The sequence below is a fragment of the Opisthorchis viverrini genome (genome assembly GCF_000715545.1).
Source record: "Opisthorchis viverrini unplaced genomic scaffold opera_v5_61, whole genome shotgun sequence".
Classification (NCBI taxonomy): domain Eukaryota; kingdom Metazoa; phylum Platyhelminthes; class Trematoda; order Opisthorchiida; family Opisthorchiidae; genus Opisthorchis; species Opisthorchis viverrini.
In genome coordinates, this window is record NW_008751717.1 from 1,574,822 (window position 1) to 1,593,865 (window position 19,044).

Sequence of the window (19,044 nt, forward strand, 5' to 3'; positions counted from 1 at the left end):
ACCCTAACTATTAGCTTGCTGTGATATCTCGGTGGTAAAGATTCTGAATCTGTTCCATCTACCCACCGACGACTCTTCTGTTTTATGTGTTCAAAAATGTACAACAAAATAGCCGTGCAACAGCCCGTTTCTCTGTGGTGTGGTGACACAATCGTCCTAAAAATGAGCTCATATTTTGCAATGCAGCTCTAATAATGCCCGGTCGGTCAAAAGGTAGCGCAGACTAGTTCGAATCACATCCGAGCCGCTTAATTCTGCAGGTATCCCACTTTAAATGTGAAACACTAAAAAGTACATTTCGTCCAAATCGTAAACGGTTCAAAAAATCGAAATAATTTTCCGGTGTGATAGCTGAAATGAGATCAGTTATTCGGGAATTATGAAAGTTTTGTAAATCGGTGGGAAAACTTCGATGTGGGTACGGGCATATGTGGCTTGCATTGTTCGTTTGTCTTTCTGGGAAAGTCTGTTGATATTCCCAAGAACAGATTTTGCGTTGTTATCTACTGACTGCACTGGAAGCAGCATACGATGACTACATTTGTCACCAAACTTCTTCGGTTAGTGTCGCCTTCTTCGAAGTGGTTTCACATATGCTTTACTCGTGTCAAATGCTGACAGACTGGGACCTGATACAACAGAAAGCCACAGGAAAAACGGAGCCAGGTCAAACATCCTGTGTCAGTGAGAACAACTTGTCATGTTCGCTGTTTTGGTCTTCAGTGTGGTTGTCACATTTGGTGCTAAATCAGAACAGAACTAAACGTCTTCCGTGTCAAGGGTTGACGTTTATTGAGAAGAGCTTAGATGTGGTTTTTGCAACGTAACCGGCTGCAGCCATTTATTTCTTAACCTGACTAGTTTCACGAAACACACATCTTACCTGTCATTTACCAAATGTCATTGCGGTAAGATCTTCACCCGGTGGGTAGTTCATGAGAATAGGAATTGAATACGGGACTCAGCAGTCTTGAAGTCAGCCCTGTGACTATTCCATTTCTGCTGGAACGAAGTAACTTGTTTCTCACCAAAACTCATGTGTGTTTTGGAGAAATACGAACTTAGATTTCATCCAGAAAGTAAGCTTGATCTATGATGAAGAGCTGAGAACCACTCTATGACCGTTTCGTCTTCATTGGGAATCATCAGCAATGCATATCTCACGAGACCTCAGCGATTTTCGATCCAGTGACCACCCGGTCAGTAGACTGAACATTCAACCGTTCGGCCACGGATGACAGTGATTCATTCGCACTTAGACGAAATAGGACTTCATCCAAACTGCAACCAGTGAAACGGCATCATTTGGTAACAGGTATTGAGTAGCTTCTGACGAAAAGGATGAACTCTCTACTAAGCTTAGACCGCATCACGCTAACAACAGCCTTTAAGCAACTCACAAGAAAAATATAATTAACTCAATCAGTTAAATTTTTATCCTAGAAGTCTTCACTCCAATGGAAATGCGCTCAACTGATGATCTTTAATGAAGATGATCAGGTTTTCAACATAGACTTGCTTCACCCACAGGAAGAGATCTCTATTTAATCTCAAAATCCCCACACACTACCATCAACTACCTTAGGCATTTCCAACTGCACTGTCTCTCTGTGAATAGTGATGGAAAGTAATCTACCCAACCGTTCAACAGAATGAAAAACAGGCGTGTTTCTTCTTATATGGAATATCAAAGCGATAAAAATTCGCGACATTATTGCCTTCCATAATTCTAGCTGTACGGGGACAGAGCACAGTCTACCTAACAACACGATCAAAGCAGATAAGACTAAGTTTTTTGTAAACACAATGCCTGATAATACTCTGGTAAATGGTTAGCGGTCCGCTTCATGTATCACGTGAATCACCCGTATCCAGTAAATACTTTACGACCGGTTAAAAGTGAAGATATCCGTAGATCTGGTCTAACTGGGCGAAGAGGTTTGCCCCCGTAAATTTCATGAAACAGTGAAGCAACACCATATTATTCAGCGAGCCTCCATTAACCTATCTTCATCATCTCGAAGGAAGAGTAGAATGTCTACTGAAAGTTGGTAACCGAAACCGACCGTCACCAAATTTTGTTTCGCCGAAAAATGACATATAAGTAAGGAAAAAATGGGCTTACATGCGGTAAGCTGATGCTGCGCTTTATAAGGGTGGTTGTTATATGACTTTACGACCCTTTAACTCCCCCAAAAATATGTTGAAAGTTTGTTGAAATAACGGTGTTACTGCCAGTAAAAACTGAGGCTAAATGTTACGCACCTAAATGCATCATCCGTAGTCAATCACAATTCAAGCACTCAGGCCTGAATGATTCCCAAATTAATGTGCACAGCCCAAGCAAACCAATCAGATCAGATGGTTGGACCAACCAATCAAAACTCACAGGAGGTAAGTCCAGGGCATTTCTGTTATTTAAGATTCTTGGCGTATTAGTCGGGGCTACCGGGTGCACAATGCTGGAATTAGCGCACTCGTCCCATAATGGCAAGTTAATCAATGGACACCTACATCAAGACAAATTGATAAACAAGCTGGATGCTCACAGGCTCAATAACCTTGACTACAGAGGTGACAGTACACGCTATCGAATGATTCAAACAAATTCACCCAGGAAAATGCACGTACTGATGCCGGTCTATCAGCAGTGGCCTACACAATCTCTGCCATCAAAAGGACACGAAAAATGTACTCTTGGATTCGGAGGACACACATACCCGCCTTTGACCACATTAGATAATCCAAATGATCCGGAAGTGGCCGATGACAAATCACCGACCGATTTCCCGGAACCATTTAAAACAGTTGACTTCCCAGTAGCATCTGAAGAAACCATCTTGCCACAAAAGGAACCTGAGGAAAAAAAAAGTCCACTACCTACAGAGCTGATTGAAGACCATCGTCGCTTTGGTCAAAGCGAATGCAGTGTTTGTTGTGTCTTTCAGACACACAATCGGATTCTACTGATGTGGTTGACGCTGCTGTCTGCGACAGTACTATATAACTTGTGGCTTCCAGTAGCCAGACAGGCGTTCTATCGCCTCCAGGAGGAATATGTGGTCATGTGGACTTTGTTAGACATCATGGCAGATCTCGTCTACTTACTGGATATTGTGGTTCAGATGAGATCACCTTATCTGGATTACGGCTTGGTGGTTGTCAATGGACGTAAGATGATTAAACATTATACAAAGTCCCGAAATTTCCGGTTGGACGTTATTTCATTGCTTCCTCTGGATTTGATTCAAATCAAAATTGGTATGCAACCGCTCCTTCGGTTTCCACGGTTCCTGAAGGTATACCGTGCCCTAGAATGGAAAAATATGGTAGCCAATCTAACACCGTTTCCGAACACCTGGCGGGTGGTCAATCTTATGCATGTCATGTTTTTGGGATGTAACTGGTGTGCATGTGCCTACTACGCTATATCAGCCTACCAAGGATTTCGTGGCAAGTGGGGTTACACCCAAAAGTCTGATAACACCACCAGCCTTGCTCAAATTTATCTGCAATCATTCTACTGGGCGAACCTTGCACTTGCTACGATTGGTATTCATGAGGCACCTGAAACCAACATTGAGTGAGTTTGCTTACCCAACCAAAGGTTATGTAATTTTTGAATGACCCAGATGACATTTCTGTTCTAAAACTCGCTCAGAAACAATGGTTAATTTTGCGCGTTAGCTTGAAGACGAGCCTCTCATAGAAAATGACGATTAATAACCATAAAGACTTGAATCAAACATGCATAATTCTGGGCAGGAGGTGGGCAATAATTCTCCTTAGAGAAACCGTTTTTTGAAGTATACTAAACTTACAAGCATAAGGCGACAACTGGCTGTGTTTTGGCGTTTTTTAATTAATTTCGTCGTAATTATGTTTAATTGCCTCCGGCAGTGACACAATGGTATATTTGTGTGTCACTGTAGTGAAACCGTTTAGGCTGATCAGGCGATCTTCTATATCGAAAGACATAGCCCGCACTTCATCCAATTCATGCTACGAATTATCAGCTAGACACAGAGTACACCGAAGGGACCCATTTAAATTTCGCGCGGCGAACAACTGGAAGTACAGTAGCGGCATACAATTGTCAGCAGCTGTATAACTGCCACCAAAGTAACACTACTCTCAACGAACGAGTTTTGTGTGACGGGTGCCAACAGTTTAAGTTTATCTAGAACGAGCGGTACATCAGAACTTTCCGTCTATAAGTTGACAAAGCAAAATCCGCATACACAATATTCATTAAACAGGACAGAATAAGCGTAAGTCTACAAGGTTTTTGATAAATTTTGGCTGATCATACCACCGGGACTATTGTTGTTCCTCTGATGTGCGTATGAGCATTATAACCGCATCATTTGTTGTGATTGAAAAAGGCACAACAGTATGCATCGGAGAGAGGAACTGCGTAGTGGGCAAATCAAATTTCTAGGTTAAAAACCATCAATTAAACCTTATTTTTGCGAAATGAAAAATATAGCTCTGCTATCTCTACTGATTGATTGGTATGCATAAGGCGAAACTGAAGATACCAATTCCTTAAATTACCCTTTTTTCCAAAAAATATGCGTCAGAAGAATGCAAGAGGGTTTTTACGTAACGGGTAAACTAATGAAATTTTTGTTGGAAAACACTGTCAGTCAAGACCGTTCATAAAAATGAAGCTAATATTTTCAAGCCAGTTATGTCCGAACAACAGATTTAGCATAATTTTCGGAGCTGGATACACTGATGCTTGGTAAAAGAATGGCTCCCCGTTCGAACGGCAGCCCGAGGATTTGGCTAGTCCAAAAGAGGAAAAGTAAGCACCTTCCTAAAGTTTTCACGGCTTACATAATCTTGTTACTTATGTATTGGAGGTGGTCGTTCATACCACTTTAGTACAACTAAGGTTAGAGTTAGGGGGTTTCGAAATTTTCAGAAACACATTTTGATGCTCCATGTGAAGCAAGTTTAGTCTGTTGAAAGTTGACCTGAACCAGTGTAGTTTCGGACTCACACCGCAGCAGCATGTTCGTCTTGGTATTGTCCTGTAAGAAACAAACGTTTTACACTCTCTGCATTTCACTGGCGCATTAAAACCGCAACTTGGGTTCTTGATGTTGTGTGAATCCATATACCCTCGTCCATTTCATAAACTAGTGAAAATAAATCCGTTTTCCCGTTAACCATGCTTTCGAACTAAAGGTTCCTTTAGGCCTCTTAGCATGCAAATCACCATGTTCATTCCCTGTCAAAAGCTTGTTCAGGTGACCAAACTTGATGGACTATTTTCACACTGTGTTTGCCCGAGTACTACGGCCTGTGGGGCAAGTTCGGCCGGCAAATTCACTATGTGAGACCTGTTATTTTTGGATGTCAGAGTTTGAGTCATTTACAGTGCACTCCAAAACATCCAGTAAATCAGATTAGGCTGCGAAACCATGCAGTTTTGCAAACTCTGCCAGTGGTGTTGTCGTTTATCCGCCCAACACAGAAACAGGACATGGTTTGCAGTTTGTTAACCTTCTGCTTTACTTGAATCGACCGCAACAGTAGAACAACCAGTGTTGCAGGTGCCAGTATAAACAAATGAAAAGAAGAGACAACCAACAATTTTATCCTATCGACTAACGCAAAAGCAGAACCCGTGGTTACGAGAGGTCCGTCCGGCACCAAAGGTGACGGTACTCAATAAGACATCTTTCGACGGAGGTTCAAGGAATGAAGCTTGACAATACAGATACGACGAAAATGTAGGACAGTATTACCCCTGCCTATTATTACGGGCAATCATTTGTTCTCTGTCCGCAACTAGGCAAATGTAGTTAGAAAGTAATGAATACACCACCAACCCACCGCTACGCGCTACTACGCTCCACAATAACTCACTGATGATGTCACCTCGACTGGTGATGAAATGTTTGCAATCAAATTGCCCAGCTCAGCGAACAAGCCAACGACCAACACCTGTTTTATGTGCTATCTACACAACTTTAAATCGCGGAAAAAGATAACGTTGATCCTACAAATGACGTGATTCCTCAAACGCAATACTGACCTTTGAGACTCATATGCAGAACTGTTTTGCAATCTATCATCAAAACCAGTGCAACATGAGATACATTGAAGGCATATCCTGACCTCTAATGTATCTTCTTGAATTAAAAAATGGGGCATCAAAACGTTTTATTCTTGCTTCATGATTGTATACATTGGGATGCTAAGAATTTCCAGAGTTGCTTGCGCCTTCTTCTTTACTAGTATAGCGTTGATGTCTAGGATTTTCTCCATCTGTAGAGTCCCCATCCAATTAATCATTTTGGTGGATAATAACAAACAATGCATTTTCTGTCGAACAGTGTTCCAGCAAAACTCTTGTGAAGCTCCCCGCAAACTTTGATTGTCATGCATCTGGCAGTCCGTAATCTCATGATATTTGCCAAAATATGACATGAACTGCTGCGTACGGTAGCAGGATTCAAAAGAGTCTTGAAATGAAAGCAAACCGGGATTATGGAACGTTTAAAAGGAGTTGATATTTTAAGCTTTTGCCGTATAAAGAAATCCATCCCGGCCGCAATCCTGCTTGTTGTTATCTTCTGATACAGTCGTAACGTGACAACGAGCAAGAGATGGGGTTGCAACAGACGGATAAATATGATGCCTTTTGAGTTGCATAACAACCTTACTTATCTGGGACCGTTTCCTTTGCTCAAGTAAAAACGAACAAGTAAGTTATATACTGACCAAATACCTATTCATGATTTCCGACGGAGGGTGGGGGTTATTTCAATAGGCTCCGATTGACCTGAACTCATGATTTTCAAATTCGCTCGTGACATCCATGCGAATTGTTGTGCATTACCAACCAAACGAAGTCATCATCGTCGGCAATAGCAGTGTTCGAATACCACAAATCCATTACTGAGTTCACTTAGCAACCGCATCTTTCAGCGTCTCCAACCATGCACCTGGGGGATGGCGTGGACCTCATTCTAGAAGGCACCAACAGTACCTAGATTTATTGCAATCCCCAGTATAGACTTGTGCCCTGTCCAGGTTTTACCACCATCCTACACTACACTGAATTGGGCTTGGAGAACAGCACTCTCTCCGGAAAATAATGAATAAACATGTAAAACACAGGGCCCATCGTTGTATCTTTTGTTAATGGACACACTGGAGTGGAGCTCTTGTCGCACGAACGTTCATTTGGTCTCCAACTACCTCGCTACGAATTCGCAGCGAAGAAGACCCTGGCCGCCTTAACAGGGATTGCCGTCCGCTATTTTGTTAGATGTCGGTTAAGCAAGCATATCGCAAAAATAGGGACGATTTCAAAATTCGGAACAGACTGCAAAACGGCGAAATGCGCACTATCCGGGCACTCCCTTCTGCAACTACTGTTGGTGGTTAAATTTTTCTGTCCCAAGGTCTTTTCACGACAGCCAAATGGATATCCCCTGTTTTTAAGCCTTACCACTTATTATAAAGGTGTACAGTGGATGACTCGAGCACCTAGAAAAATCGGCGTCATTTGCCGCAAAATATGTCGGCGGTTCGCGTGAGTACTTACCTCGGAAACCCATCCGCATGTAAAAAAAATGTTGCTGTTCCAGACGCAACACTTCTTAGGTCGTTACCGCCTACTGCTAACGAGCATCAAGCTCATCATCGGGAGAAAAACCCTCACTTACGGTGCGTCGTTTATCCCAACTATTCTCCTATTCTCTCTTACTGACACGCAACGCTAAGTTGTGCATATCCTAAATGTTTCATAGGCTTCCGTATTTTGACCCATGGTACACCAGGTAAAGAGTTCAGCTCACTTGCCCAACGAGGCTACCCTAAACTAACTGCAAAATGCAAAGGTCAGTTATAAGGTTCTTAATAGGCGATATACTAAAACCAGAAGGCATCTGTTGCAACCCGAGAAAAAATGAAATTCAATCAATATAGAATATGAGTACTCATAAATTGTCTACAGCTGAAAATACCTTTACTGTTGGAATTTCCCCAATCTATTACCCTGGCTGATTGAAGGAATATTAAGTCCCGGACATTCCATTACAAAATTATCGGTGGTTCTTTAATTTTGGCGAAAAAAGTAGTAGTCGGGCCTCAGAGGTTTTGCAACGAGACCGTTGTAACGTTTTGCAACGAGACAGTTGTAACCTATTGTCATAAATGGTACTTGAAGAGAACTATCCTCGTACGGGAGATCAATCCTTGGCCTGTATAGATAAGTGTTGGCTGCAAGGTTCGAAGGAACGAAAGACTTATTGCGTGCACGTACATATAAGTTAGTGGTGACAGAGTAAAGCCCTTATCTGAATATGTTTGTTTATTTGAGTTTGGGTCATCTATGTTTCATGAATTCTAGTAAAACAACTAGCAACGGAGAACAACTACATTCCCAATCACGCCACCTAATATAACAGTATGGATAACGAAATGGGTGCTGTGTCGTACATGCGCAAAGTTTAAATGACAGAAATTTGGATCACATTTAGTGCTTTATTCCTCGTGCTGCTTGACTGACTCAATTCTTTTACTACTGGTCGACACATTTTTACCTTACTCCACTGTGTCTCATATCTTTAGCCCTTATCTAATTCCACTCTCTAACACTCAGCTAGGTTATCGCTATACTGATAAGTGCTGTTCACAGAGCACCACCTCCATGTAAAACTAGAAGGAAATTGAGAAACTTACATGACTGGGAGACAGCTATGTTGTCACCACTTTACTGAACTACTTTTTCAACGCTTATTTACGGTGCGCAACCAATTATCAAGGTTTCACAGTGTACCGCATTTCAATAAGCCCTGAAATATCCAATTAAATTAAAAAATATTGAAGCTGCCGTTTTTAAATAACGGTGGACAGAACCTGGCTAGAAGATTATCTTCCCAGTAGTTGAAGTGCCAGCGCCTATAACGACGTATAATTTAACCTGCAGTGGATAGTGCCATGAACATTTTTTCACTTTAATAATTTTCTACACTTCATGTTGCCATTAGTTTCTTATAACCAGTACACACTCCTGTATTTCTTGAATCGCATTTAATTTTATCCATTTTGTCCTATCTTTGCTGACTAGCCGAAAAGCACTTTAAGCTGTTTAATCCCAATTGGGGATCATCGTAAGCGTGCACCTCACGAAAGTCAGGAAAAATCCTAGCTCGCAATCCACAGTATAGTGGGCTGACAACTTAACCCTTCGGCCACGATCGGCCCATCATCTTGCACTTAGCCAGAATGTAACAACATTATCCCCCTATTACGGAATCCACGTCTTGTGGTCACTGGCTCTACGATTGGCGGCTTCTCAGATGAAAGTTCACTCATGGGGCAAATTTTCTTCCTCCACGCATCTACTTACTACTGAATCCACGTCATGTGGTCACTTTTTGACTGGCTCTACGATTAGCGGCTTCTCAGATGAAAGTTCACTCATGCGGCAAATTTTCTTCCTCCACGCATCTACTTACAGGTTGTTGATAATTGTCCAGAGTCACGAAAAATTGCATGAATGTGGTGTCTGAATGCGCCCATCCGATAATAACCTATTAATGACAAAGAAATAATAGCTCTGAATTGACCAGAACCGCTCCATATATAAATTTTTAACTCAATTAAAAAAAATAATTTGCGAGGAAAGTGACTCAGTCACATGAATATCTAATCGTGAATCTAGAGAATTGGTCAAAAAATTAGGGAACCCAACTTTGTAAGTATGTTTGGCATTTGCCGAGTGTTTGACGGTCGATTTACAACTACCTACATTTACAAACTTTACCTTAGCATTGCCGATAATAAGCTGCTGACGGTAACTCTTTGTTGGGTTCCTTGAAATGATACAAGGCGGACTGTGTAACCAATGAGAAATGCAGAAGTTTCCCACACCTAGTGGTGAACTGAACGTTTAGAAGTAACTTCAGAAATGGGATGTGAGTATTTCTGGTTTGTGAGCATACTTTTCAAGTATGTCAAGCTATCTAGGAACTTCGCACTCAGGTCCCCAGAAACTCAGTAGATTCTTTAAATCTACTGAACCTGAACACAATCTATTAGCACAATTAAGTGAATTTTTCCGGCAAAAACTACGCAAATATTAAGCGCATACAGTAAAATTGTCTTCTGCGATCCCTTGGCATGATTCAAGTAAGGAGCTAACTTGTCTACGCAGCGTTTCTTCAGCGGATTTCGCGCTCTAATAACGGTGATTTTATACCTCAAATTTCGAGTAGAATATATGTAGCACTGCAGTTACTCCTCCTCGTGATGTTTTGTTAGTCACTTTGAAAAAAGTTCATTAGGTAAGGACATAACGTACATCTAATATTTGTCATGTATGCGAGAGTACAAATGCACTAATCAGAAGGAATGATGGCCAAATCTAATGAAGCTGTGCACTCTATATTTATTTAAGTGAAAACGTTCTTAAAATGCATTGCACTCGACAATGGAAGCGATCGGATCTAAATCCTACTTCAGTCACCATGTTGTGACTCTAAGCTTTTTATACTACACAACACAAGGTGATTAATTCCTTTATTAACTTGTTGAATTAAAGAATATAAACAGATGAAAAAAATGCACATGAGGCCAGTCGAAATATTTCCGTTAAAACGGAGATTTACAAAGCGTGTTTTATAAGCAAAACAACGTCCGAATTTCGGAGTTGCGAGATATACAAAAACAAATGGGAAACGTGAAGAACAGCCGAACATTTGAAGAGAGCATTTTCTATGTTACGTTCGTTTGGTCGACCAATTGCCGGTCAGGTCATGCTGTATGCGCTGGCTTATTTTGGAAACTGGGAGCTGGATTCAACAAATTGTTTGTACTAAAGTAAAACACTTTTATGTAACCACTAGATCATTTATTCAATTATTCAGAGCTAATAAATGGCCGCGAACTATTAAATAGGACTGATACGACGCCGAGCATCCAGCGGCGGGTGGCAACGACATTCGTGGTCCATGTGATTGCATGTGACGGGCTTACGTCTCCACGTGCACTTTGTTGATACAATAGACTTGTACAGCACAGACTGATTGATACAGGCATACAAATGACAAGCTGGCTACTATCTTGCCGTGCCATCTTTTCAACTTGAAGGAAGCCTACTGGGTGAAGACATAATGAGCACTCTTTATTTGTTGCAGTTTATTCAGTGCATAGCAAGATTCATCATCATCAGTTTGTCGGTGCTACCGAGTTGTTCAATCAAATTATGTCCATGGTCTTTCGTTATGGATACTTGTAAACCCACATGTTTTCTACAAAAAAGTACTGAAAATACATCTGAGCACAATAAGCCATTTTGAGGGTACTTGGTATATTTTTGGACAGTCAGTTACGTAGTTTCCCTTGAGAAGGAAGTGCGAATGGGCCAATCTGAGGAAAACTAGTAAAAACCATTCTAGTCTGCGGCTGAATGTGGAAAAATTGCACATCAGTTAGTTTGCGGCTCAAATGACTTGATATACCACCACACCTTGTATCGTTGAAAATGACTGATAATCTAAACAGATTAGTTTTCATTTCTGGGGTGTCGCTCTTCAGGTTGAGATTGCAGTAGTCGTAGCAGAGTTGGCGCTTCTTATCAATGTAGCAAGTGAGTTTTTACAATTACAGTATAAAGAGAATTATCAAGTCATCGGTTATCAGCCCTTAAAATAACCTTATGCAATTTCAAGACGTCGAGAAGTGGCTTTGGGGCTCTGTTTTCTAAACGTAAAAAAACATCGTAGTGAGTGTGATGGACGGGTAGTTCAATCTAAATTCACAAGACCGATGAATGGAAAGTGTTCCAAGAATCAACCTGGCTCACGACACACAACAGACTCAAGAGGATCGTTTGTTAATGACTGGCGAACTTACAAGTAGCTGTTTGCCTTCTCAGTACTGTAGACCTTTACGAATAGAGTGGTAACCAAAATAATGAAGCAACGACTGTATTAGTTTTCGTACATGGATGTATGATTTTGAAAACACGGTTGGCTTTTTAGAGGGTGAAATGACTGCTTACAGAAATAGTTGATTTAACATTGATGAATGAAAAATAAAATATTTAACTGTACTCTTCACAGAGCGCGATTGCTGCGCGCACTACGAACAATATTAGGAACAGTGAGAAAACTCCACTTAGGAAATTACTGGTATCCTAGCTACGTATGTATTTCTTTTCATGTAGTCTCTACCTGGGTGAGACGTGCACCTACGCAAGGATATTTGTAGCAAGCTACGTTGGCCCAGTTGACATATGAGCCACAGTTCCCTTGTATGCTTACTATATCATACCGTGTCCTTACTATCCCCACGTTTAATGTCAGCAAGCTGGTTACTAAAAGTCCAGTAAGACGCATTTATCATTTTGTCCACGGGCTTACGTTGCCACAACCACAAGTTTGCCCACCAGGTGAACCATTTCGACAAATAATCGATTCCCCAACGTTACACAGACGTACAATGCAAAATTAATGAAACCCTAATCAACCGTTTGATGAGCTACAGACAGGTTGATTTCATATCGTAATTGTACGCTTCGCTACCGTTTGGTAATTGAATACATTTCCACTAGTATAGGGCTGAAAACGAAGCCGGGGAGAAAGGCGGGGTATATAAAGAAGACGGAAAGAAGTCCTATGACGTTTTTCATCCAGGCTTATTTGTGATGCTTAAAATCCAGCTGACCAATTTGGATAAAATACACACTGATCCGCTGATAGAGCTTCGTCAGGTACAAGATTCCCCGTAAACGGGGTCTTCGTACAACTTTTGACGGTGTTCTAAGGCTGCTGCTATCAGAGAAGGCTTTTTATTCAAAAAGGATATTCAATCAAGAAAGCACGACTTGATTTCCGTTCTAACACCCCTTTATTATCTGAGGTTAACACAAGCATGCCGCCTGATACACAAATCAAAATTATTTTCCGGCTTTGATTTATCCTACAGATTGCTTTGTGCCTCCCATGTGGATACAAAAATTTCAGCCATATATACATTAAGAATGCCTGTTTCAATTCTTCAAGTCTTGTGATGCTTAAAATCCAGCTGACCAATTTGGATAAAATACACACTGATCCGCTGATAGAGCTTCGTCAGGTACAAGATTCCCCGTAAACGGAGTCTTCGTACAACTTTTGACGGTGTTCTAAGGCTGCTGCTATCAGAGAAGGCTTTTTATTCAAAAAGGATATTCAATCAAGAAAGCACGACTTGATTTCCGTTCTAACACCCCTTTATTATCTGAGGTTAACACAAGCATGCCGCCTGATACACAAATCAAAATTATTTTCCAGCTTTGATTTATCCTACAGATTGCTTTGTGCCTCCCATATGGATACAAACTTTTCAGCCATATATACAATAAGAATGCCTGTTTCAATTTTTCAAGTCTATGGGGCACAGAAACGGAATGCGAAGGCATACCTTTTTCATAGAAGTCATTTTAAAAAACCACGTAGAAGGGCTGTTTGACTTGGTTTAGCCCTAAAATAAAAGAGTCCCTGAAATTCCACAATTGTGAATTTCTGCTTCTTTTTATATCATAGGCAAATGTGAGACAATATTCTGGAAGCCAAATTACTCTACAAGATCTCTTCTGCTTATTTTTTCTTACCCAAAAAACCGTGCTCCATTCGGCATGATTGTGCTTGCCACCTGCATAATGGATGCAGTTGTGCATGCAGGTTTATTATGCGACCATTAATGGGTGCTGTTGCCTCGAAATCAAGCTTTGTTGCTCTCTGGAATTACATAGGAATTTATTACCAATTTATTAGAAAGTATTTAGCAAGTAACTGTGACTGAACTTCTATATGGAGTGGCAGCGGACCAGACGTTCCCGACGTCAGTCGCTGTAATACTGTGAAACTTTTCCGTCATCATCTCATATTGGGGAAGAAATACCGTAATCCAGATAGCCCAGACGGAAGATCCAAGCTTTGAACTCAGCTCCTGCTGTCTGAGCGCACCCGTATAGGTTGAAGCAACTTAGCAACACCTCATTATTGTCCCTTCTTCGAACAGTTTCATAAGTGCACATTCTTTTTTATGCCAAAACACATTACACACATTAAAACGTCGTATAAGAATATCCTTTGACGAAAATGATTTCACAAAAGTTGCAGAACTGTGAACAGATGACCAAGCATACGGTAATTATTAAATTTCCCAGATTAAATATTATTTTAGAATCTTTCAGGGTCAATATTTCTTCAACAAACGGCTGAATGTTTCCTTTGGTGACTTTAAGGACGTTTTTGTTCTCTTACTGACGGTGGTCTCGGTTGCCTCTCTCTCTCTCAGAACCCAAACCCAAATAACAAATATTAGGAGAATATATGTTTTTGGCAAAAAAACAATAGTATGCTAATATATATCGTGTGGATCATTCCAAATCGCATTTTTTTAGTCCATTCACCCATATCGTGTAACAGCATATGCTGTCACGTGTAAACAAGACCGGATTTTTACACAACCTCATCAAAGATGACGTGATGTTCCGAAAACTTACAGCAATCTCAGTTCACATTCGGATTGGAAACTACCATTATCCACTTAGTAATTCTAAATCAGGCTAATCAGGCTAAATCAGGTCTGTTATCCAAACTCACCTACCTTATTCTACAGGACCACTAAGTAACCTAGGTTCTCATCGAGGTGAAAAGAGATATGAATTCGAGTTTATCAATTGCGGAACTGATAATTTTATCCATTTCTACCTTTTTCTCCTCTGTAACAAAGAAAACCTGTGCGTTTAAGCTTTGTGCAAGTTGTTTTTTCTCCATTAAATGTCCTGTGAGCTGTGATGGTCCAGTTAAGCAGTTCGAAGTGTCCAAATATCGCCTGTTTCTTGACAGAAGGATTTTGTGGGCGAACGAACGCAACTGTTGACGGAAATCTCTACTGAATGCATTTCTAATAGCTCCCGAAGTAAACGATCACTAGAAATAAACCCAGTAAATTATGTACATGAGGTAAATTTGCTTTGCTACATGGAGGGACTAAATTATGTTTTCGTGAAAAAATATCCGGCTCTTATTACATTTGGCAGTTGCTCAAGGCTTTTTCTGCGATTCGTCGCAGCTCCGATTCGTTGTGATAAGTAGCCTTATGAATTACCAATCTCATCACTTCCAAACTCTGGAAGCTATTATTTTGCCCTGAAAACCAGCTTTCAAAGACTTTTTGCAAAAGAATGTGTTCACTTGTGCCCTTTTATCCACTCCAAAGTGTAAACAAACTGCGAAATTTGTCCCAAACCATTAGCTTGCCATATGCGAAAAACAACTTACGTGACTCTCAAGTTGACACCATGTTTCCAAAAACAAGCCAAAATCCGCCAAACCAATCAGGTCTTTTAGTATGTTTCATCGACAACAAACCTATGGGTGATTTTATTCTGTAGTGGTGAAACCAGCAAAATGTTTAATGCTGAGATGAAAAACAAAGCCGCATTCCATGCACGCCATGCCAGACAGCAACAGTGTCGTAGAGCAACGAGTTGCTCAACAGAGGTGTATTGATTTACTTCACGATGGCACTCATGGTCAATTTGATGGAGCTGCAACTATTCATAACTCAGATCAACAGGCGATCAACTATTATCCTCGAGCCCGTTTGACAACTACCTCGGTTTCGTTAACATCACACTTACCGGGGACCGAATATTCGGAATGTATCTGCTCTCCTACACAGGCAATCGGATGGAGAGTGGCAGAATCAGATATTGCGCAAATGAGTGTAACAAATGATTCATACTTGAACGAGAATATCGCCGCTGTCAATCCGGAACTGCAGGCTGATGAATGGGTACCAGCTGACGCAAGCCCGCCCTCGCCCACACTAATCAAAATTCAACAGCTGGTGAATCAAAAGTCCCTGTGTGGCGAATTTTGTCTGTTCACAGCGTACAGCAAAGTTTTGCGTATCTGGCTTTCATTGGTGTCCCTCGCAGTGTTGTACAATTTGTGGTTACCAATAGCTCGACAATCATTCTACCAAATACAAACCAGGTATTTCCTATTCTGGCTGGTACTAGACGCAGTAGCGGACTTTATTTATCTATTGGACATATTTGTGCAAATGGGAACGACCTATTTGGAATTCGGAATTCCAGTGCTCAAACGACGTAAAATCGTAAAACATTACATGAAAACCTTTGGGTTTCGCTTAGACCTTCTATCGTTGCTTCCGTTGGATCTAATACAAATCAAGGTTGGAACACAGCCTATGCTTCGCTTTCCACGGTTTATCAAGTTCTATCGTTTCCTGGAGTGGAAAATGTCAATTGGGCACTTGTGCAGAATTCCATGCATATGGCGCCTGTTTCACTTGTTTCATTTGTTGTTCCTGGGTTGTCATTGGTGTGCTTGCCTCTATTTTGACGTGTCCGCTTTCGAGCAGTTTAAAAGTACGTGGGGATTCGTTCCCCAAGACGGTTCGAACACCACGCTTTTTCGTGTTTATTTGGTGTCCTTCTACTGGGCCACCTTAGCGCTCGCCACAATTGGAATTGATGAACCACCAACTACTACTCTCGAGTAAGTTATTAGAAAGTATTTTCTCTCAATTCTTCCAAACTTAAAATTTGTCCTGAAGAAAATGGATTATCGAAGATTGCTGAAGAAAACGCAGGTTTTGTGGAGAAACGACTCACTCGTCTTGCCGTTTGGATTGAACCAGCTGCAGCTCCATGGTAATAAGGCGAACACACATCTGCCCTTTCTTTACCAGAATCTTCTAATTCCAAACAAAGCTAGCCTACCACATATGCACGAAATTCCGTGGTAGAAAAATCATACAGCATGCAATAGGAGTGTGGAAAGTTAGTAAGGAAAAACTAAATCTAGTATTAAAATTAAACCACTCTACATTTATAAACAGCAATTCGCCATGATTTTCAGCAAATGACCAAGTTGTTTGTTAACGGCTACTGCTGCTTCTGCATGAGTTCTACTTTTTGGCACTTGCTCGCATGAGAAGCGCAACAAACACAAGCTGAGTTAACAGCAACAGTTTTCATATGTTCATGTGACATGGAGTGCTGCAAAGACATGTTTGTTCAGTTTATCTGAAAGCCTCCATGCATCCAACATCTACGTGATCCAAGTTTTAGGCTTTTCGGCTGCAAGAGAACTGGGGTATATATATATAATAACGGGTTGTCGTGATATAGGCGCACGCAATAATCACTTCACTGTTATTGCTAAGGATTTTTCGCCCCTCATAATATACGGAGAAAATAAATGAAGCTAGATCAACGTAGATGCATTAGTTGTCACAGAAAAAAGCTCACAAAACTTTTCCACATGACTGGTATAAAATGGTGCTCATTGAAATTGCGAAAACGTTTGCCGTTCTACTTTTAAATTTGTCCCTCTGGAAACTAATAAAAACAGGACGATATTCGTACAAAAAAGGCCCCTTGAGACCCCTATTTGGACTGCGCCTCGATACTAACGGCTTATTTACATCCCTATGTTTTAGCTATCTTCATTTTGGGCAAACCCAGCACCTTGGACCATTGGAACTGGAGTCACCTAAGAGCTGTGGTTGAAGAAGGATTCGCACAAAGCTTGAAACTTCTATCTAAGAAGTAATTCGTCGAAAAAAACTAGCCTAAGCCTTGCTACGTGACAAAATAATCTTAAACTAAAGGACGCGTTACGCTGCAAATTACCTGACTGTGAGTTAATTGTATTCCTGATCAGCCTGCCTGAAGACTCGTGAGATGCGCTCTAATGGTAATCCCTAAAAAGAATAAATAACTCCCTAGTGCTTCAGTATGAGTCGAATTTACGCACAGGATGATGAACTTCTAACCAGCTTCCATGTTTTATTCACCTCACTGACATTCAGTTTGCTTTTCAAGGAAACGATTAGTTACGCCACGCCGAAAAAAGCCTACAACCCTCAACTCTTTGACTCCGGTGTACTGTTTCATGAGATCAATATTTTAAGCCAAAAGACTAGCTGTTTTTCGTTTTCATTCAAACCATAACTCATCGGCATCAGTCGCTGTGAGCCAGATTGTTTTCAGTGTTAGTACAGAACCATGAAAGCTCGACCTTACTAACACCGTAACTAATGAAATGCAATCATAGAATCGATAGATTTTAAGCAGGCAGTAACAGAAGTATAGAACAGTGGCTGGAGCAAATAGAATAAACAGTAGAGTAAAACAATTACACAAGATGTTGCGGATGGTGTTAAAAATATTCTGGTCGATGCAAAGAACGGAACATACAGCAGAGTTGGGTTGTTTCTATCTACGGGGAGATATCCCAATCTATATCCAAGGAAAATTCAGGGAATGTAAGCACCACCCCAGTGAAAAATGGTCTTCCCATAGTGTTAACTCGGTTCATTGGTGGACAACCGCGTAATAGTTATTGGCTTCAGGACACAGCAGTTCTAATATAAGGCCTCAGTTGTGAGATATACTCTAGATTACCCTAAAGCTCATGGGCAAAGATGGGACTTGTGTGGCCTGCTACTAAACCGGATGCAAAAGAATGCAAAACACTCATGACTTCAATAGTGTTGGTTGCGGAAAACCTAGTGGTGTCATCATTCGGGTTATGATTCAGATACCTGACGGAAGCACCATGAAAGAATTTTCTGGTGTTGAATGAGATTCGAATGGTTCATGAGTCTTGCAACCGAATGACCCGTGAGTAGATTAGCATTGTTTTATGTCACTTAACCTTCAGTTGTTGGTTTCTCACCGCAGATTTCGTGAATTTTAGGTTTTAATTGACATGTCGTCTTGAAACAAATTACCCCATTTAGTTACACTGATGTGAATTGCGTACTCGTTCTGCTTAAATTTTCAGGGGAATAACAATCATCTAACATTCCGCGAAGTCAAACTCGGTTGATAGGAAGCGTCACAGAGCATCCCCAGAAATTCAATGCATTTTACAGATCATCCGTTTGGACTGATATTGAGAAAACGTAGCAGAATTCCAAGGTCTACCATAACTCTTTCTTCAGCCGACGGTCGCCAGCTGTGCTAAATGAATATCATAAACA

The 19,044-nt window shown here is 40.9% G+C and overlaps 1 protein-coding gene across 1 annotated transcript; it reads left to right on the top strand.

Moving 5' to 3' along the window:
- Nucleotides 1-2,313: 2,313 nt before the first annotated feature.
- On the top strand, nucleotides 2,314-16,554 carry T265_03985 (hypothetical protein; the record flags this gene model as incomplete). Its single annotated transcript, XM_009168592.1, has 3 exons — nucleotides 2,314-2,394; nucleotides 2,424-3,583; nucleotides 15,495-16,554. The coding sequence occupies 3 exons, from the start codon at nucleotides 2,314-2,316 to the stop codon at nucleotides 16,552-16,554; spliced, it is 2,301 nt and encodes a 766-aa protein (XP_009166856.1).
- Between the last annotated feature and the right edge of the window lie 2,490 nt (nucleotides 16,555-19,044).